At 51.0% G+C, this 24,490-nt stretch overlaps 1 protein-coding gene across 1 annotated transcript in view; it reads right to left on the bottom strand.

The window, feature by feature from the left end:
* ZNF423 (zinc finger protein 423) overlaps positions 1-24,198 on the bottom strand; it is a 258,501-nt gene extending 234,303 nt beyond the window's left edge. Inside the window, exon 1 of the mRNA XM_049864864.1 lies at positions 23,824-24,198. Within this exon, the coding sequence (XP_049720821.1) occupies positions 23,824-23,863 (40 nt within the window). The 5' untranslated portion in view covers positions 23,864-24,198. The remainder of the gene's footprint in view (positions 1-23,823) is intronic.
* Positions 24,199-24,490: the final 292 nt, after the last annotated feature.

Genomic DNA, 24,490 nt, shown 5'->3' with positions numbered 1-24,490 from the left:
CGAGCTTCAGAAGGCACCCAGAGGGAGGGGGCCGAGGGGGGCGGGATGACAGGAAAAGCAAAACCACGTGTGCAGTGGGCCCTGGGGGGGTCAGGGCAGATCAGCAGAGAGGCTGCCAAGGACTTGGGGGCTTCTCAAAATCACCTCAGAAGTAATTCCAGGGAGACCTGAGTCCTGGCTCCTGCCCCAGAGAGCCCTTTCCTTTTCCCCACCCCCTGCCTCGCCCAGAGACCCTCCCCCCACCCCTGGGGCCTACAGGCCCCCAGCCAAGGGGTCTGTGTAGAGCATTCTCAGACAGCTCCCAGCCCTCTGCTCAGACCTAGAGGTGGGGCCCAGCTGTCCAGCCAAGAGTTGGGGTCTGGGGAGGGTGGAGAGCAGAAGTCTAGTCGACTCCACCCTGAGCCCTGACTCAGCAGGACTGTGGCAGTGCCAAGCCAAGTCAGGTCCTAGTCAGGGTCCCAGGTCACCAGGGAGGACATGAGAGTGGGCTCCACATCCCCCAGAGGCGTCCTTGGGGGCCTGGTGCAGAAGGAAACGGAGGGAGGCAGGTCATGCCGAACGGAGCTGTTCTCCAACCAGGAGGGGAAGCCAGGTCCCCAGCCCCTGCCTCTGAGGGGCACAGTTTCACCCAGGGACCTGGTGGTCAGCCTCCACCCCTGGCTGGCCCTGCCCCAATCATGGGCTTCTCTCCCAGCTCCTCCACCCAGTGTAGCCCAAAAGAAAAGGAAACAACCACCCAGGCAACTCGATTTGGTCCAGAAACCTCCCGGGTCCCTGGGTTCCAGGAAGCTGCGAAGGAGGAGGGTGAAGGGTGGAGAAGGCAGAGGGTCCAGTGTCCAGAGAGAGAGGTTTCAGGAGGGGGGAGGGACCTCTGCTCCCTGGGCCTCTCAGCCAGAACAGATGCCAGGGGCAGGGCAGCCTGAAAACCTGGGCCCTGGAGGGGCATGCACCCACAGGTTAGATAGAACTCAAGCCCAGAGTAAAATCCTGACAGAGAAGAGGGTGCAGGCTCACAGCCCAGGCCTGGGCCCACAGAGGACAGAACTCCTCAGCAAGACCACGCACCCCCAACTACCACGTCTAGGATTCCTGGGTTGAGTCAGCTACTGGCCTGGGAGGAGCACCACAGAAAGGAGGACCCTAAACGTAGCAAGTGCCTCCCTGCTCACACCCAGCAGAACACAGGGGCTGGGAGGGGCTGAGCCAGACTCCAGGCCTTGCTGGGTGCACAGCTCCAAGAAACCCAGAAACAGACACAGTTCTGTCCCCTACGTACCCCAACTGTCCCGAGGACCCCATCCTCCCACCTCCAACTTGCCCAGGCTGCTCTCCCCCAAATAAGCCTCAGGAGCCCCGGGTGGGGAAGGTGTGGACTTGGCCACCAGCTGGGTCCTCGGGGAGAATGTGGTGTCACCAGCCTGAGTTCAGAACAGTTTATGGGTCTGTCTCCCAGCCCGCACAAGCTCCTGGGGGAGGGGACAGTGGCTGCTGGCTCACCAGGCAGGCAGTAGGTGGCCAGGCCGTGCCTGCAGAGAAGACAGGCCTGGGGGTGGGGGGGGGGGCGGGAAGAGCACAGCCCTGGGAGTGACTCAGAGCCTGAGCCAGGGGCACCCAGCTGAAGCAGCCGCCAAGGAATTGGGCAGCCTCGGTGACCATGGCCTCAGGGTGGCTCCCAGTTCCCTCCCTTGCTGGATGTACATCATGGTACCAGCCTCACGGGGCTATGGGCGGGATTCGTGAGACAACGTGTATGTATAAAGCTCTCCGAAAGCACCTGGCACACAGGAAGCCTCAGTAGACAGCGGCCTGGGCTGATCCTCCCCACCTCACAGGGCAGACTGCAGCTCTCCAAGCAAACATCCTGCAGATGCACGGAGGGTGTGGACAGGCTCAGCCTGGCCCAGCAATGCCAGAATCAGAACCTGGATCTGCTGCAAATGTTCTGTCTGTAACTTCTTGAGTAGATACAAACGCACTCAAAAGTGCCCACGTGGTCCATACATGCAGGCCTGGGAACCTGCAGGCAGAGCAAGGAGTGGGGCCTTGAAGTGCAGGCCCTGGGCCCGGGTGCCTGCGTTCAAATCCTGTCTAGTTCTTGCTGTGGGGCATTGAGCAATTTATTTTACCTCCCCGTGCCTCAGTTTCCTTCTTTGCACGGACCTCATATGGCTGCTGTGCAGCTGAAATGAATTGGTGAATGTGAAGTGCAGGAGACAGCCCTACCCAGCACCGAGGGGCAGCCATCAGTGACATTCATTTTTCTACGCCTGTGGATGGCCCAAGCCGCTCTCAAAGACCCTCCCCCAGCTCCGCCCAGATCGAAGGGCCAATCATTGCTCAAGTCCCCAGAGGCTCCCCCCAGGCGCACATCTGGCCTGCGGGGGCCGGCAGCCCACCCACGCACTGGCACCCTGCTGTGGGCTAGACGCCGCCGCCTCCTACCCCCTCCCAACTCTGGGTCTGGGGCTCCGGTGTCCTGGGGTAGCCGTTCGGCTCTGGCCGGTCCCAGACTCGGAGGGGCGGGCGGCCGGGGGCGGCCGGCGGCGCAGAACAAGCCCAGGCCCCACCCGGGCGGAGCGAGCGAGTCGCGTAGCCTGCGCCTTCCCAGCCAGCCCCCCGCCGCGGCCGCTTTGTGCCCGAACCCGGGCCTGAGTTACTGCGCTGCAGCCATGGAGCCCTCCCGAGAGGGGGGTGGCCCGGCGCGTTCCCAGGACGGTCGTCTCAAAGGGGTCCTGGGGGAGCCCCCGCAGGGCGGGCAGACAAGGGCTCAGGGAGGGGCCTTGTTCCCAAGCGCCCAGCCTGGCTCACCCCGGCTTGCTGGGCGGGAAGAGCCCCGAAGCCCGTTCCCCTGCCCCTCTCCCCAGCGGCCCCAGGTCTCCTACCCTACCGCTGACCCTACCCCTGCTCCCTTCCCCCTCCTCTGCTCCCTCCCTCGGCTTCACCACCCCCTGGGCCCCTCCCCCTGAACCTCTCTCCCTTTTCTGTACCCTTCCCCACCACTTCCCTATACCCACCGCTCATCTCCCAGGACCCAAATCATCCAGGGACTCTTAGCGACCCTACAGGGCAGAGTAGAATTGCCTCATAGGGTTTCCAAGGCTGTAATCTTTAACGGAGCAGATCACCAGGTCTTTTCTCCCATGAGTGGCTAGTGGTTTCCAAGAGCCAGCCTTTCAAAGACTTTAACCATTGGGCCATCAGGGCTCCTTAGGAGGGCCCTTTTTTTTTTAGGCCCCAAAATCCCACTGCCCCCAGCCCACCAACCTCAGGTTACAGCCTGTCTCGGAAAAGGCTTGGATTCTGGGCCAAGCCTCTGAGGGAACCTGCTGTGAAAGGTTCCTGGCCTCATTTTCCCCATCTGTCAGATGGGGATGTGGGTCTGATGCCAGGCCCTGAGGACACACAAAGCAGGGACCAGACAGGTCTGCGGCACCCAGGGAAGGACCATCAGTGGTGACTCACACCCGGTTACATTGAGATAGGCCTGCGTGGTTCCTGGGACAGGATTAATAGCTAGAAGTTGCACTTGCCCAGAAACAGCCCTACCTGGGGAAACCTCTCTCTGAGGCCTGGACCATCACAGAAACCAAGGAGGACTGGACCTACCAGCATGAGGAGGCAGAGGCCTGGAGAAGTTCCCTTCCCCGCCACACACACACCGCTGCCACCTCCCCAGCCTCCTGAAAGGACCAACAGAAAAGCTCCCCCTTTGAATGGTGCCCACTCCCCACCCAGGCTCCAGTGTCACCCCAGGTGGCTGTTTCTGGTCAGCCTGCCCCAGGACCTGCTTTATTTAGCAAACTGGATGTTACTGACTCACAAACTTGTCATTGCGCCTCGCACTCAGAATAATCTTTCATGAGTGCTGGACCTGGCCTGTCTGATCACAGATTTGACCGCAGCACCTGAACAGTGCCTCACATGTAGCAGGTGCTCAGTAATAAACATGAGTGTCGTAAGTGAACAGGTGAATGAATGAACAAATACCAGATGATGATGGCAGAACTTAGAAGTCTAGAAACCCAAACTCCGCCCCAGATAAGAAAATTCCGTGACAAATGCTAAAATAAATTTGGAGAACTCTACAGTCATTAACAACTCAGAAAGAGTTCGATATTAGCATATTTAAAGGTTCTGAGAAGCCCTTAAGGCTTTAAAAACAAACTCTGTTTAACCAAGTGTTTGCCAATGCATTTGGGCACAGTACACTTTTTTTGTTGTTGTTTTGTTTTGTTCTGTTCTGTGTGGAACATCAACAAAATCCTGAACTACATTTTGGGAAACACCAATATAAACTCATTTCCTACCCCCATGACCATGATTTATCAATGGTAAACTGGATATTAGACAGGAGAAAGGGCTTGCTCCTTTCTTTACGCAGTGGTAGGCCTAACACAGTACCTGGCACGTAGTAAAGTGTTAGGCCTAACACAGTGCCTGGCACGTAGTAGGTGCTCCAAAATATCTGAATGAATGGATAGAAAGTGATGAACAAAGTAAGTCTACCACACATGTGCACTGTCTCTGCCCTGTACCAACAGTCTAAACCAGGAAAGCAATGACAAGAGTCTCTTATCCTTGGAGACCAGCACAGGTGCCCACTCAGAGATGTACACACATGCCCATGCACACATATTCATGCTGACCCGCAAACACATACATGCAGAGACTGAGACAAGCACCCACACACACACACACACTAGCACATACATACAGACACACACATACAGAATGCGCCCACACGCCCACGTGCACACACTATACACACATGCAGAGACACACACAGACTCACACCCATGCACCCCACTCTAGGGCATAGCCCTCCGCACAGCCCCTTCCCCTGTACTTGGCCAGTGCACGCCCTGAGAGGGGCAGCTGTCCTCCAGTGGGTAGAGGATGGACACGAGGAGGGAGGTGGAACCCTCATTCACGACTCGGGGTCTCTGAAAGGGGCAGGGTTGCACCAGCAAGTGAAAGTAAAAGTTCAGTTTTTTTCTACCCATTTCCTCCTGTGCTGCATTCTGAGCACAAATGTACCAGAAAGAGCGAGGGAACAAACGGCAGAGTCAGGCTGCTCGAGTGCAGCTGCCACCCCTAACTCTCCTCCAAGGAGGTGGCCATTCTGGCTTTATAAAGCTCTCCCTCAAAGGCCCTGAGTTTTAATCCTCACACCTCCCTTGGGGGTGGAGGAAGGCTCATCCATAAGATGGTGGAGATGTGGGAAAGCAGGGGAATGAGGGCCTGCTTGGAATCCCCCACATCTCAAAAGCTTGGGGGTCCCAGGCCCTGGCCCAGGTCAGCAGCAGCAAGACCTCCAGCTCATCCTTGCCCCCCCCCCCCCCCAGACGCAGCTCTGCATGACTGTGGACAAGCAGCTTACCTACCCTCTCGGGGCAATTTGGATCCACATGAGAAGGGAGCTGGGCCGAGGGTTCTCAAAGATCAATTACTGCTGGAGAAAAAGAAAGCCTGAGCCCCCACCCCAATCCACCCTGGCCACCCTGTGAGCAGTCCGAGATGAGTGGGCAAGATTAATGAGATACTGCCCGTTAAGTGCCTGCATATAAGAGGTGCTCATTAAAGGTTGCTACCCTTGTATTTTCAGTCGTCTCATATGCATGCGAAAGCTGGACAACAGATAACGAAGACTGAAGAGAATTTGATGCACTTGAATTATAGTGTTGGTGAAGACTATTGAATATACCATGGACTGCCAGAAGAACGAACAAACCTGTCTTGGAAGAAGTACAGCTAGAGTACTCCTCAAAAGCGGGATGGAGAGACTTCATCTCACATACTTTGGACGTGTTACCAGGAGGGTCCAGTCCCTGGAGAAGGACATCATGCTTGATAAAATCAAGGGTATGCAAAAAAGAGGAAGACCCTCAACGAAATGGATTGACGCAGTGGGTACAACAATGGGCTCAAACATAGCAATGATTGTGAGGATGGCACAGGACCAAGCAGTGTTTCATTCGGTTGTACATAGGGCCTCTATGAGTCAGAACCTACTCAACGGCAGCTAACAACAACAACTCTTGTGATTCCATCCTTCAGGGTCCATATCAAATGCTACCCTGTCTTACAGGCCTTGTCTCATTCTCCCTATTGAAAGGAATCCCTCAGTTCCCCCATTCCTCCCCCAGCCCTAAATTTGAACCTCTATCTTGAGCTGCCCTGTCTGGTCCTGTGGTTGGGGCCTTACAGCTCTCACCAGGCTGGCCTCCACTTGGTTCATCTCTGCATTCCACCCCCAACCCCAAACCCCGCCCACCACCCCAGGGCTAGGCTAAGAATCTCTCCTGAGTAAAGGTGCTCAGGATTTAGGTGGACGGATGGCTAAGAATCTCTCCTGAGTAAAGGTGCTCAGGATTTAGATGGATGGATGGACGGACAGACGGAGAGAAAGGGATGGAGGGAATAAACGAGAGAGAAAAAGAGGGAGGGAGGAAGGACGAAAAGAAGGAAGGGAGGGAAGGATGAAGTGAGGAAGGAGTGACATGACTATAGAACTTAGGGAAGGAGAGAAACATCCAGACCCCAAGGTCCACATCCAGTGCCATGCTCCTTCCAGAAGAAAAAATAAAAATAGTCTATAAACACAGGAAAAATGATCAACATCACTAATAACCAGAAGTGCAATTTAAAACAGCAAGCTATTTCTTGCCTGCCAGATTGGCAAAAAGAAGAAAGAAACAAAGAGATAAAAGAAAACATCCAGTGTGGACAAAGATGAGGAGAAATATGTATTCACATACTTTTATTGAGGTAAATTGGCACAAGCTTTGTCGGGGGCAATTTTGTGCTATCTAGCAGACAGGATCTCTATGAGTTGAAACAGACTCGACAGCAAGGGTGGGTTATCTCATTTTTCAAGTGGATATCCTTTGGCCCAGCAATTTCACTTCTAGGAATCTAGCCTAATAAATACTCATACAAGAACACAAAGATTTATAAATGAAGATGTTCACTGCATCATTGTTTACAATAGCAAAAAACTGAAAGCAACTAAATGTGTAAGTAAACATTGTGTACCCCGTTCTACAGAATTTCTGCAGCTACTGAAGTGAGGTAGATCCGTAACCCTAACATGGAGATACCAGCTTGACTTGGTTTTCAACTCTGGCTGCACATTCAAACTATGTGGGAAACTTAAAAGCCCTCCCCCCGCCAAAAAAAAACCTGATTCTGAGGTCCCCACCCTCAAAGATTCTGGGTGGAGCAAACACTTAATCATTCAGCTACTCACCAAAAACTTGGACGTTTGAATTCACCCAGGGGCACCTTGGAAGAAAGGCCTGGTAATCTACTTCCAAAAGATCACAGCCATTAAAAACACTATGGAGCACAGTTCTACTCTGAAACACATGGGTTGCCATGAGTTGGAATCGACTTGACATCAGCTGGTTTGGTCTAAGATAATACTGGAGTCCCTGGGTGGTACAAATGGTTAACACACTCAGCAGCTAACCAAAAGGTCGGGGGTTCAAGTCTACCCAGAGGAGCCTTGGAAAAAAAAGGCCTGGCTATCTACTTCCAAAAAAAATCAGCCATTGAAAAACCCTATGGAGCAGAGTTCTACTCTGACACATATGGGGTTACCATGAGTTAGAATCAACTGGACAACAACTGGTTTAAGATGATACTAACATGCAACCAAGATTGGAAACCCAGCGGCCAATGAACACATGAAAAGATGCTCATGATCATTAGCCATCAAAGAGATGCAAATCAAAACTGCAATGAGGTACCCTCTCACCCCTGCAAAAATGGTACTGATCCAAAAAAAACAGAAAACAAATGCTGGTGAGCTTGCAGAGATTGAGACCCTGCTCCACTGCTGGTGGGATTGGAAATTGGTTCAATCACTATGAAAAATGGTACAGCAATCCCACTCCTAGGTATATACCCCAAAGAACTAAAACTATTGACACAAACAGACATATGCACACCTATGTTCATTGCAGCATTATTCACAATAGTAAAAAGATGGAAACAACCTATGTGCCCATCAACAGATGAATGGATAAACAAACTGTGGTACATATACACAACGGAATACTATGCAGCCATCAAGAATGAGTTCTCATCAAAGACACAAGGAAAATATTGGCCCAAGAGACAGAAAAGGGCACATAAACCACAGACTCCATCAGCCTGAGACCGGAGGAACTAGATGGTGCCTGGCTACCACCAATGACTGCCCTGACAGGGAACAAAACAGAGAATCCCTGATGGAGCAGGAGAAAAGTGGGGTGCAGGATTCAAAATTATAGTAAAAAGACCAGACTTAACGATCTGACTGAGACTGGAGGGACCCCAAAAGACATGGCCCCCAGACTCTCTGTTAGCCGAAAACTAAAACCATTCCCGAAGCCAACTCTTCAGACAAAGATTAGACTGAAATATAAGACATAAAATGATACTTGTAAGGAGTGTGTTTCTTACCTTAAGTAGGTACGTGAGACTAAGTGGGCAGCTCCTGTCCGGAAGCAAGATGAGAAGGCAGAGGGGGACACGAGCTGGTTGAAGGAACACAGGAAATACAGGACGGAAAGGAGTGTTCAGTCACATTACAGGGAGAGCAACTAGGGTCACATAACAACGTGTGTATAAATTTTTGTATGAGAAACTGACTTGAACTGTAAACTTCCACTTAAAGCACAATAAAAAAAAAAATTTTTAATAAATAAAATAAAAAAGTTGGGAGAAAAAAAAGAATGAGCTCTCAAAATACATTATAACATGGATGACTCCGGAGGACATTATGTGAGTGAAATCTGTCAGTCACAAAAGGACAAATACTATATGATCTCACTATTACAAAAGACAAAAATAGTTATACATACAGAAAGCAACGTTCTTTGGCAGTTACCAGGAATGGGAGGGAGAAGAAGGTGGAACCACTCTGTGGGTAGATTTGGTGTTGTTCTGGTTTTGGTGATGGGAAAGGCAATACTGAGTACAGGTGACGTCAGCACAACTTGACCAAGGTAAAAGATGACACTAAGAAGTACACAAGAATAAGGGACAATTTTGGTAAAAGCCACAACATACACAATTTTGCAGCAACAGTAATAAACAAAAAATATGTGTGTGGTTACATAAATATATATGTATGTTTATAGGCAACCACATATGAACATACACCTGCCATGTATGGGTGTTTCTGTAGGCACATGTATATACATGCTTGTGAGTGCTGCATAGACACTCGTATAAAATAAAGCAAATGGGGGCACAGTTATGGATACTTCCTAGACTTAACCAAACACCTCATGGGATTGGGTTACTGGGTTTGAGGGCTTAGGGCCACAGTCTCGGAAGGCAACTCAGTCCATTGGCATACCATAGCTCACAAAGGTAATGTTCTGCATCCCAGTAAGATGAGTAGCGTCTGGAGTCTTAAAAGCGTGCAAGCAGCCATTTAAGATACAACTATTGGTCTCTATGTGCCTGGAGCAGAAGAGAAAGAAGAAAACCAAAGACTCAGGGAAGAAACCAGTCTGTCTACAGGACCAACAGTCTACACAAACCACGACCTCACCTACCTGGAGACCAGAAGAACTAGGTGGCGCCTGGCTACCCCTACCTACCGCGCCAACCAGGGACACAATAGATGGTCCTGGATAGAACAGGAGAAAACGTAGAACGTGCCTGAAAATTCCTGAAAAAAAGCTAGACTTACTGGATGGGTAGAGACTAGAGGAACCCCCTTAGATTATTGCCCTGGGATACCCTTTAAGCTTGGAACTCAAGCCATTCCCAGTGGTCACCTATCAGCCAGAAGACAAAGTGGCTCATAAAATAAATAATGTCACCCGTGAGTACTGTGCTCCTACAAACAATCATCTAAATGAGACCTAAAGGTCAACATTTACCCTAGACCAAAGATGAGAAGGTAAAGGGGGACAAGGAAGCTAAATTAATGGAAACAGATGAAAATAATGAGAATGCTGACACATTGTAAAAAGTGTAACCAATGTCACTGAATTATATGTGTAGAAATTATTAAATAAGATCCAGATTTGCTATGTAAATTTCCTTCAAAAACAGAATGTTAAGTATTAAAAAAAAAAAGATTAGAAACCCACTGGTACATGAAAATAGCAAATCACAACAAACAGAATACGATACTATTTATGTCTAAAAATGTACATGACGGTGTGCGTCTACGTAAGTTTCTGTGTAAACACACCACAGAAGAGGCCTGAGAGGGAAGACGACCACGGAGAACAGTGGTTATATCTGGGAATGGGATGCCATTATTTTTTTAAGGATGCAGAGCCACCTGTGAATGTGGACAGCCCAATAGATGAGGGGGGCAGGACAGAACCTTTTCCTGGGCCTTTTCTCCTGGTCCCCTCATCCCCTGGCCCTAAGTACAGGGACTTTTCTAGCCCCTAGAGAAAACACAGGCTTCTCTGTTGTCTTTTGTGGCCCGTGTGCCAACTCTTTAGACTCATAGTGACTCTATAGGACAGAGCAGAACTGCCCCATAGGGCTTCCCAGGCTGATCTTTACAGAAGCAGGCTGCCATATCTTTCTCCTGCAGGGCAGCTGGTGGGTTCAAGCTGCAGACCTTTAGGTTAGCAGCTGAGTGCTTAACCATTTTGCCACCAGGGCAGTTATAAACAAGGGTAACAGTTAGTGACTCAGGCTCTGCAGCTAGAGGAGGCCTGGGCTTCAATCCCACCTCTGCTACTTCCAGCTGTGTGACCTTAACTTTTGTGCCTCAGTTGGTGCATCTGTGAAACTGAGCTAAAGCAGAGAGCTGCCATGAGAGTTAGGTGTGGGAACACGTGAGAAGGGCTGGACAGGGCCTGACAGGTAAGTGCTGGTCATGACTGTCCCTCCGTGTGTCGCCCTTCCCCCTCCCAGGGTTCAGGGCCCCGCTGGTGGCTCTGGTTGGGCGTGTGTGTGGTCTGCTCATTCTCCACCCAGCTTGTCCCTGGATTAGAAAAGCACGCAGAAACCCTGCTCTAACAACACTCGGCAGAGCCTCTTGAGAAAAAAGACCCCAGAGAACAAGGGGCTGCGATCAAAGATCCCCCCTCCACGCCCCACCAGGTAACCCTCCAACACCTGAAAAGGTACCTGACACCACTGTCACCCTTATCAAGCTTCTTCTCTTCTCTGATGCTCACCCCACCCCCAAAGAGCCAGAGGAGCAGTGGAAGACCTGCTGCAGAGCTCCCTAGAGCTGCACTTAGGTCTCTCCTCTCTGTGGACTGGTCACTTTAAGGAGTAACTTGGAGATACCTAACAATATCTTTTTAGGAGTGTGTTATTTTAAAGTCAAAGTCCCTTATATTTGTGCCTTCTTCCATTCCAGAAATTAAAATCTAGACCACCTAAGACATTCAGCTAATCCAACCAGTTCCATCCCATTTCATTAACAGGAAAACTGAGGCCCACAGAGGGAGTGCCCTGCCCAAGATTACAGAGCAAATTTCTCCCAGCCCACTCCCTCCCCACAAGAGAACAAAAGCAAGCTTGACTCAGATTCAGAGGGAGGGGGGTCTTTCTTTTCTACTTTGAATGCTGGGCAGGTCACCCTGCAAATACACCCCACTTCTCCCTTCTGCCCCCTTCTCCCACCCCCGCCCCCCACTCCAAGTGCCATTACTGCACAGACCCTCCCTGAAAGATAAGGAGACCACTTAATGGTGGCTGGCTGTAGAGCCCTGGCTGGCGGGATCAAACATGTCCACTCTGAACACGTGCCACCCCCCTCGCCAGGCTATGGAGCAGGATGGAGAGGGCAGTGGGATGGGGAATCTTTTGAGTTAAAATTTGTTTTATTTCAAATTAGTATAAAAATACATATTGCTTTTATGATTCTAAAGACAGCATTTACAAGCCTGGCACAGCGCCTGGCACAGCACCTGGCACAAGACTAGTAAACAGCAGCTACAATCTCTCAGTGGAGAGCACTGAGGAGGGAAGGAGAAGGGCACAAGCCTCTCCCAGAGGCAACCCCTGAAGGTAATAAGGGCTGGGGAGAAGGTGGGGGGAAGAGAACGGCCAGGACTGATGCTGGTGGTGAACCCAAATCCTGCTCAGGCCTTAAAGACAGGCTGTGTGGTTGTTGGTGTTAGCTGCCATCAAGTCAGTGTCAACTCACAGCGACCCTACGTGTGCAGGGTAGAACTGCTCCACAGGGTTTGCAAGGCTGTGGCCTTCCAGAAGTAGATAATCAGGCCTGTCTTCCAAGGACCCTCTGGATGGATTTGAACTGCCAACCTTTCAGTTCGTAGTTTAGTACTTAACCATTTGCAGCACCCAGAGCCTCCTAAGGTACACTATGCTCCCTCTTACTTCACTTGCTTGTTCACTTGCTTATTCATATATTCACTGACTTGTTCATGAATTCATTTACCCTTTATTCACTCATTTGTTCACTATTCACTTATTCACCCATTCATTTATTCCCTCAGCTATTTACACGTTCATTCATTCATTCATTCATTTAAGAAATTAGTTCCGAACAGAATTTCAAATTCTCAGTGGAATCCAGACTTTCTGGACCTGTTGAGGCTGCATGAACCCCGAAATTACTGCCCTGAGATAATCTTTAATCTTTAAACCTTAAGCCAAAACTATCCCCTGAAGTCTTCTATGAACCAAAATATAGTTTATCTTAGTATGTCTGCCTTGAGCATTGTGCTCTTTTAAAGAATTATCTATGTGTTCATAAAGAATCTGGAAGGCATTATGCTAAGTGAAATTAGTCAGCTGCAAAAGGACAAATATTGTATGAGACCACTATTATAAGAAATAGTGTAAACAGAGAAGAAAACATTACTTGACGGTTACGAGACGGGGGAGAGAGGGAGAGGGGTATTCACTAATTAGATAGTAGACAAGAACTAATTTAGGTGAAGGGAAAGACAGCACACAATACAGGGGAGGTCAGCACAACTGGACTAAACCAAAAGCAAAGAAGTTTTCTGAATAAACTGAATGCTTCGAAGGCCAGTGTAGCAGGGGCAGGGGTTTAGGGACCATGGTTTCAGGGGACACCTAGGTCAATTGGCATAATAAAATCTATTAAGAAAACATTCTGCATCCCACTTTGGAGTGTGGTGTCTGGGGTCTTAAACGCTAGCTAGCAGCCATCTAAGATGCATCAATGGGTCTCGACCCATCTGGAGCAAAGGAGAATGAAGAACGCCAAAGACACAAGGTAATTATGAGTCCAAGAGACAGAAAGGGCCACATAAACAAGAGACTACATCAGCCTGAGACCAGAAGAACTAGATGGTGCCTGGCAACCGAGGACTGCCCTGACAGGGAACACAATAGAGACTCCCTGATGGAGGAGGAGAACAGTGGGATGAGGACCTCAAATTCTCGTAAAAAGACCAGATTTAATGATCTGACTCAGACTAGAAGGACCCCAGAGGTCATGGCCTTCTGTTAGCCCAAGACTGGAACCATTCCCAAAGCCAACTCTTCAGACAGGGGTTGGACTGGACTGTAAGACAGAAAATGATACTGATGAGGAATGAGCTTCTTGGCTCAAGTAGACACAAGAGACTATGTGTGCAGCTCCTGTCTGGAGCGGAGATGTGAAGGCTGAGGGGGACAGAAGCTGGCTGAATGGACACGGAAACACAGAGTGGAGGGAAGGAGTGTGCTGTCTCATTAGGGGAAAGCAACTAGGAGTATATAGCAAGGTATATATAAGGTTTTGTATGAGAGACTGACTTGACTTGTAAACTTTCACTTGAAGCACAATAAAAATTTAAATAAAAAAATAATTATCTATGTGAGATCAAATTGATGACAGCAACAAGAAAGGTTAGATGAGATGCTTGGGAGCAGTGAATTTAAGTCAATGGTGGTGGAACAGTTTGGAGAAGGATGGTGGGAATGGTTGCACAACTTGAAGAATTCAATCAAAGTCACTGAGTTGTACACATAGAAATTGTTGAACTGGTGTATGACTGTGTGTATTTATACCAAAATTAAGTAAATGAATGAATGGATAAATAAATAAAAGAAATCCATTCTAAGCACAAGGACGAAGACCTGGAAGCCTAGGTCAAAGCCAACTTTGAACTAGCATGGGGCCCTAGAAGCCCACCAGGCTGACCACATCCCATACATCCCCTAGGCAAGTAGGGCAGGGCAAGCTTTGCCAACAGGGTTGCTCTGGGGACTGGGGATCTGACTTACTCACTGTGGCCCCAGGGGGCAAAACCAGGACGAATGCACCAAAATTACAGGAGGCAGATTGCAACTTACTAGAAAGAAGAGTCTGTGAAATTTAAGCTAAACATGCAGATTTGCCACAGCGGTAATGAGCTCCCCAAGAGTAAAAGTGTGCAAGTCCAGACTGGATGAAGCTAAGAGTGCCATGAACACACCCAAAGAAGCTTGCAGGAAGTAACCACCAAGGTGCCTTTTCAATCTGGGATTTTCAGGATCCCGAGAGGCTCAAAGGCAAATATTAAGATCTGAATCTTCCTGACATGAGTGCCCGGTCCCTGGCTGGCCACTCCCTCCCCAAGGGCACTGGGCATCTTCAGAGACTAACCTGTGCGTGGAGGACATGCACCCTGCTCACTGCTCCCCAGTGACCCAGCAGCTCTCTGCAACCCCCCACCCAGGGGACGGGAGCCCGTCCCTCCTTCCATTCACCCCCTGGGAACCTGCTCTCTCCCCTACCCTCTCCCTGGGGACCCTCCTAAGCTGGTGACTTTCTCTCCCCTCCCCAAGTTCAAACCTCCACCCCTAGGGGGCCAGGGACAAAGCCATACCTCCCGTTCAGGAACGAGAAATCACTCTATGTCGCTGGGGGCTGAGGCCCTGCAGCCCGCAGGCCATGGGGGTACACATGCTCGATCCCCACGTTGGATGTGGCAGCCTCCCTGCCCACCTCAGCTCCCTTCTCTGGCCGTGCCCTGCTCGCTAACCAAGCCCAGATGGCCAGGGCTCTGCTTTCAGGCAGGTAAAATTCAGTGCAACAGGAGCTGGGTGAACAGTGTGTTTTAATTAGGCTCAACAGAAGAGATAAACCTCACAGCAGGATGGGGAATGACAACGTTGCAAAAAATAATTCATGCCCAGGTAACAAAAGGGCAAATTTCAATTACAGAGAAAAAGTTGCCTGGCACTTCCAAGGACCTGGGAACAGCAGAAGTGTCTGCAACGGCCAGGCCTGCAGGCTAGAGATGGTCAGTCCACTGAGCTGGCTCACAGGAACATAGTGGCTGTCCCCTTTCTTATCAGACAGACCAGCCTGAAGTGCGCTGGCCTAGGTGAGCCAGAGGGCTGTCTGGGTCTTGGCAGGCAGACCTGCCAGGCCACTGGGCACACTCATCAGCCAGTTGTAACCTTCCAAGGAATGGCAACTCCAAGGACAGACAGAGAACGTTCCAATCCTGAAGGTGGTCACCAGATCTCTCCATAACTCCTAAACACCCTCCTGCCCTCGTTCCCAGCTCCACCAGCCCTGTCCTCGGGCCCCACCCTAGCCTTGGCATAACGGCTTGCCACTCACACTAGAGTGAGAATAATCTCACCAGCAACAGAGCCACCAGTTCTTGAGAGCCACTTCATCTTCCAAGCTGCTGTTAAACTTTTCTACCCGGGAGAATGGAAGCCTTGAATCGGATGACCTCCTCTGAGGGTGATGGGCTGCAGACACCCAACCACTACTACCTGGGTGCTGGTTAAAAATGAAGAGTTGCACATGTAGAAACTGTTTAATTGGTGCATGTTTTGCTGGGTATATTCTCAACAACAGCCACATAAGTAAAATTTAGGAAAAAAATGAGTTTCCGGCCCCTCCCCAGGCCAGCAGGGTCAGCATCTCTGGGAGTAGGGCCCAGGATTCTGCAACCTTAGCCAGTTTTACTCCAGGTGATGGTGATGAAGACCCATCCACGCGGACTCATCCTCCCCCCACACAAAGGCTTCTGGCATCTCTGCCACGTGTGACGTGCCATTGAGTCAATTCTGACTCAGCAACTCCACAGGACAGAGGGGAACTGCCCTATAGGGTTTCCTAGGCTGAAATCTTTACCGGAGTAGATCGCCAGGTCTTTTCTCTCATGGAGCAGCTCGTGGGTTCCAACTGCGGACCTTTCAGATAGCAGCCTAGCGCTTAACCTTTGTGCCACCAAGGCCCCTTCTTTGCCAGATAACACCTTGAATTATAAATACTTCTTATGCTAAAGAACACTCAAAACAATGAATTCTCCCAAAAGTTCACAGCCCCAGCAAATATTTTTATTTACGTGTTCTCCCTCCAAAATACCCCCCCCCCCGCCCCCCGCCCCGCCACACCTTCATTCCTGGGGCCTGCCACATCCGCCTCGGGAGCACAACTGCCCCTCCTTCTCCCATGACCCAACTCCTGGTCTCTGGTGATGTCAGCCCCAACACCCCCATTATCCACAAGATGGAAATTGCTGCGAAGTTAGTGAGCACATCTACAGAGCCCCATTTTCTATCCCAATTCAGAGGATGACGCGAACATCTGCTTTCACTTCAAGACATTAATTTTCAATTATTGGAGAAAAACAAAATTAGTCCTGACAAATTGCTGGCAGATCCAGGCTCTTGTCTGGTGGTTCACATTAATAACTTTGGGGGCCCACAATTAGTGTCCTCGGATGGAGTTTCCTGATGGACCCCTGTCATCTGGAGTGGAATGGCAGCAGTCAGCATTCCAACCTGGTGCTGCATTCTGTGGCTCAAAGCTAGCTGCTCTCAGCAAGTGGCTACTCCCAGGCAACTGACTCTTTGGTGGCCAGGTTAGAGAATTAAGGAATTTAGATTTTTCTCTTTCTAGAAAAGGTGAGGAAGGATCAGGGAGGTGCACCAAAAATATCCACCCTAATGGAGAAGGCTGGATACAGATGATGGCTGTGCTTGCACGTCACATACACAATCAATGTCACCGAGGAGCGTGTGTTGAGAATGTTGGAACGGCAGATGTTTTGTTACAGACGTATTTACCACAACTAGAAAATACGTATATCCACCCAGACTACTTTCAGCTTTGGACAGCCCAGGACTTTCCGGCTTCAGTAGCAGGACTCACACACTCAGACTGGGCATGCCAGTCGCTCCTGAGTCCTGGCGTGCCCAGCAAGGCCCACTGGGTCACCTTAGAAGATCGCCTGTAATTCCTGCTCGCCACCTGCAATGGGAAGAGGAGGGATTCCCAGATTCCTCTTATGAGACCCGTTCTAGCCAAGATGTTATGTTGTACAGGATCCTAAATCCAAAACTCAGCGGCCTCAGTCTGGGATCTGAACACTTATAAATCTTCTATTACTAACTGCTTGCTGGAGCCCCATCGGCCTGGCTCAGCTCAGGTCTGCAATCTTAGGAAAAAAAAAAAAACCCTGAGTTTGCCCACCTCAAGGACCCTAAATCCAGAGAACAGCCCACTTGATAAGAGATTATCAACACTATAATCTCGTTTGATGGTTTTTTTATGTATCTTGGTTGCGGTAGTCATTACATCAATAAGAAGCCACTGAAATGTGAATGAGCGGAAGAATTCGAAGATAACGGTGTGGCAATCTTTGAATTTGATTCGTCACAACTGAAACCAGAAGGTGTTTGCCTAGCTAACACACACAGACTCTGGGGGGGAGGAGGGTAACCAGAGGGAGGCAGGTTAAAAAAAAAAAAGAAAACCAAAAAACAACAACAAAAGGAAAATGATATCTTTAAGAGCAGAATGAAAGACGTTTGACTTCCCAAGTCAGCTGGGTAACTGAGCTCCGACATTGTGTAATTGACTTTGCAAGGAGAACAACAGCAACGTAACAAAGAAAATGTCAGTGTTTTCACAGCACTAATCTATAACGCTGGGAGGCCCTCCCGCTGTCAGCCAGGGCTGACAATACAATAGCTTTCAAAGGGATATTACCATCATGCTTTTATTCCTGACATCAATCAAGACAAAGAGAATCCTTTTCACAAGACATTAAAAATCAAACCTTTGTACAAGAAGATAGGTAAAATAGCATTCTCCTTAAAGACAGCCACACGGCGCAATCAGCTAATTGGCGCTCCTTGAAAGAGGTAAAGTATTTTTATTTACTGAGTGTACAACCTCAATCTTTGGCTGCCACCGATCCTGCCAGGCAGGCTACGAATCAAAAGTTTCCATCAGCATTTCCCCCTCTTCACTTCAGCCTGTCTCTCCCACCATAGGCTGAGGGAGCTGACAGCCAGCACTGAAAACTTCAAGAGGAATATAACCAAGTCCATTTTCGGTGCAAAACTACTCTGAACACCAACTAACATGTTTGAGCACAAAACGCCCTTGTAAGCTGACGGGAATTTGCAGAAATTGTGAAATTCACCAACCAAGGTGTATCCGGGGTTTTCCCCATATATCCACAGTAATGGAGAGCCCACAAACGGTTTAAGATATTCTTCTGTTGTAATTATCCTAGCCCCACAGGTCTGAAGGAACCCTGATACCTATCACAAGCACAAGTGTACCGTGGACAGGGCTAGGCTTGCTTCAGCTAGGGTCCAGGAGAAAAGAAAGTCCATCTTGTTGTTGTTAGGTGCCATCGAGTCAACTTCAACTCATAGCCACCCCATGTGATAAAGCAGAACTGCCCATGGGCTTTCTAGCAGGTGGGTGGGTTAGAACCTCCAAGTGTTCGGTTAGCAGCCAAGGGCTTAGACAATGTCCCACCAGGGGCTCCTTTTAAGTCCATCTTAACCTCTGCCAAACAAAAGAGCTAACTAGACCCACCCACCCACCTTGGGGAATGATGGGGCCATCAGGGAATCCAGCCCTCCTCTGTCTGCTTACCATCAAGACAGTCCTAGATGCCCACAGGTCAGAAGTTCGTGACGCTTACAGAAAACCGCAGGTCCAGGAGCAGTGGTTAAGCGTTTGGCTGCTAACCAAAACTTCGCAGTCACTCCTTGGAAACCCTATAGGGCAGTTCTACTCTGTCCTATAGTGTTGCTGTGAGTCAGAATCGACTCGACGGCAACGGGTTTCGTTTTTTGGTTTTATTATCTACACAGTTTGCAAACCACTGAAATCACACAGCCCACAGGCCTTCTAAGAGGTCCAGGATACCACGCCCCACACCTCTTCAGGGCTTGACAGACCCACTGGTCTAGGTGGTCCCAAGTCCCAGACTATTGTCAGGGAGGAAGGAGCAAGAACTAGCTCTGCTTCCAGCAGGGGGTCCCTCTGGAACTCAGAGCCCAAGGTGTTTTGGGACTTGTCCCTCTGGTACCCAGCAGACCATCTGCCAAAATATGCAATTGAGTCCAGTCAGTCAAAAACAGAGATGTTACTCTAGAAACAGCTGTAGCAGAAAAGGACAGTGTGACTCCTCACACATAAATGCTCACTGCTGTTTATTTTAAACACATTTGAACAACAGGTACTGTTCATTTCACTGCAAAATGGGCAGAGATTTTAAAAGAGGGAATTGGCCCCAACAAGACCTTGACGCATACTATTCTCCCTCCACTGCCGCCTAAATCAGCCTTTCCCAAAGAACCAGGCAGCATACCGGCACCATCAGCCTCAGTGGTGGAGTCCTCTCGTTTACACATCCAAATGAACAGTTAAGAGAAATCAATGCTTCTAATTGCCAGACTATTAAATCCTACATCAGGGGAAGAATTCCACAGCCACCAGCTTAAGATCTGGCTACCGATATAGCAATTATTGCAACTTTCTATTAGGCTGAACCAGACCCCCAGCCTTTGGTCTCCAGCTAGGAGCACTGTACTCAGAGATGCTGCGTTCCAGGTTCCTCTTGCCTTGACTCCCCCTCCTCCTCCCCTGTTAACAGGCTGTAGCACGCCACACACAACACTGCCAGGGCTGGCTGGTTCTCCTGAATTACTTGATGACTGTAAAGTCACCAGCATTTTGCACCTTCCATTACTAATGCACGCTAGGCACCTTATGGTTAAACATTTAGCAGGATTCCCCTGCCAGAGGCACATAGTTATCTTATTTTATTGCTTATTAAGTTTTTGCAAGGAAACAGGTGTAAGAATATAAACAGCAATTACTAGACATAAAGGATGTTTTCTAGAATGAAAAAGGCCCTTCCAAAGCTGGGAATCAGTGCCTTAACTGGGGGTGGATGGTGTTAAATATTAGGATTAAATGTTAGCTGCCTCGATCCACACAGAAAGCTGAAGAACCCGGAAAGGATTTGTTTTGCCCCTCCTACAAGATCATGAACATTTAGCAAACAAATCTCGAGGATTTACACTTGTGTATGGTCTCAGCTGAATCAAGAAACCTGTAACCTCAGAGCTCTTCTATTTGTTACATCTCAGTTATGTTCATGGAAATATGAGCAGTGGCGAACCACACTGTTCCGAAGTCCAAGACCACCAAATTTGTCAGATGGACTTTTGAGGGGTGACTGGCTGGAGGGAGAGGAAGACAAAGAGGGAGTAAGGCGAAGTCACTGGGGGAGTTTTGGACGTTGGGTGGGGTTTGAATGGACCCAGCCTGCGTACTAATTAATGCTAAGAACTGTAATTAACAGGCCGTTGCTCAATGGAGAAAACTTAAGGTATTACAAATTATTCAAAAGCTTTAAGCTGAGACGGGGGAAAAAAGAAATGTGTTAGTTTTCTGTATAAATTAACAGACTGTCCATGGCTCTGAGCGAGTGGTACTGGTGAAGGGAGACAGACCAGCGTAGTGTTGAGTGGCAGCAGGAACAAGGTATTCGATACCAAACCACCTGATGTCACCGGCCAAAGTTAAATTAACATCAGTGAGGTGTGATGGGAACAGCCCTGGAAAATAAGGCCAAAATTACCAAAGGGAACAACCATCGCAACTGCCACCCCACACCACGAGGAAACAAAAGAGGAGAAATGGGTGTAGACAGGGAAAACTGGCCAGAAAATGTGACTGTTGCCATATCCATGGGTGCCTTTTCTGACAAAATCACAAGGCTTTTGAAAACCCCTGCCCTACTGCCCAGGCCCCCTTCCCTATTTGCTGGGTGCCCTCCCTGTGAGCTAGGTTTTCCAAAGAAGGACAAACAGGTGATCCCACTCCAGAAGGGCAGTTGTGTCCCTGAGTGGGAAGTGAGACCCCCTCGGAGGCCTGCTTGATTTTCAAAGCAGCAATGCCCATGCTTTCGAATTACCCTTTCTGAGCGTCCGTTAGAAATTGTTATATTTCTGTCTTCCCTTCCTGCTATGGGCTCTCACATTTCCGAGATCAATTACGAATTACAGTCAAGCGACTTTCACAGCAGAATGCGCGGGACTGTGGAAGTCCACAATGCCTCTACATTAGCCCTGACTCACAGCAGTGGAGGCGAAACAAAATAAAACGTAAAAGGACCCGCTGTTCCTTAAGAAGCACCTTGAAGCATCTTTAAAGGTGAAGGACCTTGTCATGTCAAAGGCTTGCTGTGGAGCTGTCCACACTCAAACCCGCACTTTCTAATATTGCTTGGGAGAGGAGGGAGGCAGTTCTTGAAAAGCAATAAATCCATCACCTGCTGTAACTCTTATCTATTCAAATTATCTTCTCTCTTAATTCCTCCCTTGATAAGTGGCGACATCTCCACACTACTCACCCCCCAGTAAAGTGAATAAAAGGCAAACTGGAGAGAGAACAGGGTAGGAGCTGCTTTTGGGAAATGCAAAGAGCCACAGGAAGAAACAGGAGGGCTCAGACTCCAGGGGCACAAAGACTTCGTGTGGTTCATATTTACAGCAAATGCCTTCAAAATGTCTTCACTGATCTTGTTCCCACTTTCCTGTCTTTCCCATCAATTAGCTTCAATTGCTACACATACACACATATACGTAGAGACACTCATTAAAAATCATTTCAAGGCTCATTTCATGAAAAGCTGAAGGCCGACTCAAATCCTTTTCAGAGCTATGCAGAGTGGTTTTCGGCATCAGGTTCGAGCAACTCTGAGACACCCACCCATCTGTTTACCGCAAACTGCTCTGCTTTGCTTTCTGTGCCTCGCCTTCTAAAATAAGGTTTGCATCTTCCTTTACGAAAAAACCTGCTCCAATAAGTAGCTTTTACTCAAAACCAGCTGCCTGACTTACATAAAACTGTTTTTCCAACCAGAGATCCCAATTCTACATTTTCTTCTGAACTGGCTTAAGTGGCTCTTGAAGGAGTGAGCAGCGAGGCAGGGAAACAGAAAAGAAATCAAATATTATTTCAAGGCACAGAGCCCTTCTTCCCTGTGCAGTTCTAGGAAGCCCGCTACCAGAACACATTCTGAGTCCCCAGTTCTCTGGGCTGGGATGCCCTCCAGGCTGAAGAGATCAAGATCAACTTCTCTCAAAGAAAAAAGGGAGAGGGAGCTGCCCGACTACTGAGTTTGGGCTGAGCTGGCCTGCTGCTAAGGTGACAGGCAAGGTCTCTGCTGGGCCGGGTGTGCCCCGCTCTCCTGGGACTTCAGAAGGAAAGGGATGGCTGGTGTCCGGCCACCCTCACCAGATTCTGTCCCAGTCATTCCAGCCAGAAGCAAGACTGGCAGGAAGGGAGCTGGGCCCCAAAGCCTTCCCGCGCAGGCCTCCAGGAAATGAACTTTTCAGTGCAGAACTGGGCTCAGGCCAGGGGTCATCAGGGGAGTTGGGAGAGGACATGGGCCTCGGGACTCTTGGCTCCAAAGACAGCGGCTTTCATCCTGTCCCTCCTCTGTCATTTCCCAGTGCCGCCGGCAGGACACCCATCCGAGGGGCTGGAAAAGGGACAAAGCGCAGCAGGCGAGGCCTAGAGGGGCCAGGGGTTGGGGAGAGAAGGGAAAGGGAGAGGCTCAGCACCCGCCAGGGGCCTCTTCCCAGGGCCTCTGCTCTCCAGGGGCCCCCTCTAGTCTGGGGCCCACAGTGGAAATAGAAAGCATGGAGACGAAAGAGTGTGCTGTGTGCACGTGTGTGTCTATATGTGTGTATATCTGTGTCTGTGTGTGCCTGTGTGTGTGTCTGTGTACACCCCCACTAATGTGCACACCCCAGGGGCCTGACACAGGAAGCTGGCCTGGGTGTCGCGGATGGGGGTGCCCAGGATCGAGCCCAGGGCGCCCTCCGCGGAGGGGCGCGCACGATGGCCGCTGCGCTCCCCTAGGGACCCGCGTCCCGCCGGCACGATGCAGACAATGAACTACTGGCCAAGGCTCCCAGCCCGGTTGGGCTCGGTGGAGGAGGCAGGAAGTGCAGCGGCCCGGCCAGGAGCGCGGCCCGGGCAGAGGGTAAGGAGGGGACCGCCGGGGAGGGGGTGCTGCCCCGAGGCGGTCGCAAGCAGCACCAGCTGCCCACGGTGTCGCCGGTCGACAAGGCGGGGGACGGGAAAGGCCGGCGAGGCCCGGGGCCCAGCGAGGGGCGGCCTCGGCGCTACCGGCCTCCTGGGCGCCTGTCCTCGCCGCCTCTTCCTTCCTCCCGCCGCCTGCCCGCCGCCGAGATTCGCAATCCCCGCCAAGTCGGGCCCGCACCCCTTGATTGGCCACGCGGGCCCGGGCCCCGCACGGAGGGAGCGGCGAGGGCCCCTCAGCGGCGCCCCAGGCCCTGGTCCCCAGCAGGCAGCGACGAGGCGCCGGGAGAGGGTCCGGGAGGCCAGGGTGCCCGCGGCGCACCCCTCCGCCGCCTCCGCCTCCAGCTCCCGGCTTCCTCCTCCCCCTCCTCTTCCTCCTCCTCAGCCTCCGCCTCCTCCTCCTCCTCTCCGCTCGCGGGTCCCCAGCCGCCCGCTCGCCCGCCCGCCCGCCCGCCCGCTCGCCCGCTCGCTCGCTCGCTCTCGGTCCCTCCTCCCGCGCGCCCTCCCTCCTCGCTCGCTCGCGCCTCCGCCGGGCCTCGCTCGCTCACCTTTCACCGAGCGCGGCTTCGCCTGCTTCCGCCTGGACATGTCCGGGGCTCCGGGCGCTCCGTCGCCCTCCGCTGCCGGCTCCCCCCGCCGCCCCCCGCCGCGCCGGGCAGCCCTTCTCCCCCTTCTCCTCCGCCTGCCTCTCGGAAACTTTTTTTTTTGCAGCCGGGTCGGCGACTGTGGGGTGCGGATCGCAGGTCCGGGGCGGCCTCCCTGGGGGGGGGGGCGGCCCAGGCAGGCCGAGGCCGCTCGGGGGCGGGGGGAGGCCCGGGGGGCGCGCCGGGGCCCTGCCTGTTGCAATGCGGCAGCCGGGGGCTCCCGGTCCCAGCAGCGGTCCCAGCGGCGCGGGTAGTCCGGAGGCCACTCGACCGAGCCGAGTTATGCAAAAAAAGCCTCCCCCCTCCTCCTCCTCCCCACCCCCCGGCGGCCCCCGGCCCCTGCGGCCCCCTCCCTCCCTTCCCCACCCCACCGCCACCCTCGCCCTCCTCCTCCTTCTCCTCCGCCCCTTGCCGGATTTTTGTGCAAAGTTTGCAGGCGTCCGGCCACGCAGCCCGGTGCAGAGCTCACAATGAACCCATCTGAGGAGGGGGGACTGGGCAGGAGCCGAGTGGGTCTCAGGAGGGGGGAAAGACCGGGAGGCGGTCGGGAACGCGGGATCTCAGTATCCCC

This window comes from Elephas maximus, chromosome 21 (genome assembly GCF_024166365.1).
Source record: "Elephas maximus indicus isolate mEleMax1 chromosome 21, mEleMax1 primary haplotype, whole genome shotgun sequence".
Taxonomy (NCBI): domain Eukaryota; kingdom Metazoa; phylum Chordata; class Mammalia; order Proboscidea; family Elephantidae; genus Elephas; species Elephas maximus.
This window is presented reverse-complemented; position numbering and strand designations above follow the sequence as displayed.